Source organism: Gekko japonicus, unplaced genomic scaffold (genome assembly GCF_001447785.1).
Source record: "Gekko japonicus isolate JY-2015 unplaced genomic scaffold, Gekko_japonicus_V1.1 scaffold4681, whole genome shotgun sequence".
NCBI lineage: Eukaryota > Metazoa > Chordata > Lepidosauria > Squamata > Gekkonidae > Gekko > Gekko japonicus.
Genome location: NW_015177154.1, coordinates 37,306 through 39,575, shown reverse-complemented (window position 1 = coordinate 39,575; position 2,270 = coordinate 37,306). Strand labels below are relative to the sequence as shown.

Sequence of the window (2,270 nt, the reverse complement as noted above, 5' to 3'; positions counted from 1 at the left end):
TAATGAACTCTGGCTATGAAAGCCTTCAACAACAAACTCTATTCAGTTGCCAGAAAGTTTCCTGAATTTGCATTTGGTTTAGGAATACCAATACCAGCAAGGCATTTATTTGGTATTTTTTCCGGTTCGGGGAAGCTGACTGACACCCCTAGTTAATGGGTTTGGTGAATAGAATTAAGCGTCGATTAACTTTCGCTTAATTAAGGTAAGTGGGTGCAGAGGAAGTAAGGTTGGACTTGATGAGGACAGTCCAAGGTGATTCAAAAGATTCTGGTGGTCCCATTGCCCCATAATTATGCATCTCTCCATCCTAAATTCTTGCCTAGGCTTGTTCCTGATGGTCTAGCATTCATTTTGTTTCATTGGACAAGGCAGCTTATTGTTTTCTCTATCCATTAAAATTGCCCCTCTGTGGAAAGAGAGGTCTGACTACTAACACCACAGCTAGGAGCCAGCTTTGTACCCAAAAGGTTCATCTCTGCTGTCTCCAGTTGCAAGGATTTCTGCTAGCTGTGCCAGGAATGGTCTCTGCCAGTGGACAATTATCAGCTACGGAAGCTTCATGAGTTTCTGTTTTGAGATCCGGCACAGTTTCTGTTTCGCTTTTGAGTACAATATGCACTGCCCTACTTATGGGAAACGAAAGGAAACATCATCACCATCGGAAACATTGTTGGTGTCCTTGGGAAGGAGAATGGTGTGTTGTATTTCTCAAGCAAGGTAATCCTGATCCAAGGACAGAATCCCTTTTTTTTCTTAATGTTGTTCTTGAGCCTGTGCAGGCAAGGGTGGGCTATAACTCAAATGTAATAACTAAATAAATAATAAATAAAATAGCACCTTGACTGGCAGATGAAGGTCTGCACAACACGGTGTTGGCCACTGATAGTGCCTCCACTCTCAGTGCTTTGAAAACTCCCCCGTAGCTAACAACTTTATGCTCAGGGGGCCCATGTTTTTCTCAGGGGGCCCACCACCAATGTTCCCACCGTGGGATGGTCCAAATGCAGCCTCTTTTCCCGGGAATCTGGCCTCCTCGGACCCCCCCTCCCCTCCAGGAAACACCGTCGAGAACTCCCGTCGGGGCTCCTCCGTTCTCTCTCCGCCGCAGGGCAAGGGAAGTGCCTCCTCGCCTCTGTTTTCCAAAAAGTCTAACCCTCCCTCGTTTGATGGCCCTTAGAGGAGGTGGATGAACAGGAGGGGGGGGAGACCCGGCTTCAGACTCCTTTTTCCGAGATGGCGGAACAGCGCAGGACCCCTCCGCGCATCCCAGCCCATGCAGAGCGACTCACGAGGAGCCCCATTGAGGATGCGCAGAAGGCGTCGTGGAGGGCAGCCCAGCAGAAGCTCCTCCTGGAGGGGACTGGAGGACACGCCGTTTGCATTCGTCTGCATCGCCGAAGGGGTTAAACCGGCAGAGCCTTTTGCTAGAGAGGCCGAGCAGGGAGTGGGGGGGGGTCCGGAAGAGAGGAGGGGCTGGGGGGAGGGGGGAGCAGAGGATGGGGGAGGGGCCCGCATAACACATGGGGAGGTGGGCCCCGAGGGCCCCACGCAGGCTACAGGTCTGCTGCTCATTCTTGTAAATCAGGTTGCTCCTAAAAGCACAGGAGGAGACCAAGCTGGTATTTTTTTTTTTCCAGGTCAGTTGTCAATTCTCATACACGAGTCTAAAACCAGTCTGTAAATGGTAAACGTTTTATGGAACATCCATTTGCTTTCTTTTCTTTATCAGACTGAGAAAAGCCCACTTAAGCTTCAAAGGCAAAAACATCCGGCATCGTTCAGCCTTCCCTGAAAACCCCAAGTAGGGTTCCCAACCACCTAGAGAAAATGAAATGCTCTCTCCCTTGAATAGCAACTTCATGGGAATGCTATTTACAAGGTGATGTCATTCCCCTCCATGCCATGGGAGGCTCGCTGGCAGCCTGAACTCCAGGAGAGCAGATTTCTACTGCTCTGCTATATCTACTAGACGAGAGCAATCTCTCCTTCAGGTCTCCTGTGTCCAGTTTCCTGGGCAAAGGATTAGACTAGGATATCTTGGGCCAAATTGGCCCCCTTGAGGAATCTCAGCTCCATTACCCCTGTCATGACAACCCCCGTTTCTATTCTCCTGAGGGAAAAGATCTTTTTGGTGGATGGTGGCAACTTAGGAGCTCAAAGTCAACATTCAGGAATGAGAAGGTCTGGCCCACCATCCCTTGTCCTATCTTCTCTAGGGTTGCCAAGATTGAGGCTAGATGACTGTAAGGCAATGTACATTGGTCTCC

General features: G+C 49.6%; 1 protein-coding gene across 1 annotated transcript in view; it reads left to right on the top strand.

Moving 5' to 3' along the window:
* Positions 1 to 1,180, top strand: part of LOC107124845 (17-beta-hydroxysteroid dehydrogenase 14-like) — a 28,411-nt gene extending 27,231 nt beyond the window's left edge. Inside the window, exons 6-7 of the mRNA XM_015428348.1 lie at positions 616 to 697; positions 1,059 to 1,180. Of these exons, the coding sequence (XP_015283834.1) occupies positions 616 to 697; positions 1,059 to 1,180 (204 nt within the window). The remainder of the gene's footprint in view (positions 1 to 615; positions 698 to 1,058) is intronic.
* Positions 1,181 to 2,270: the final 1,090 nt, after the last annotated feature.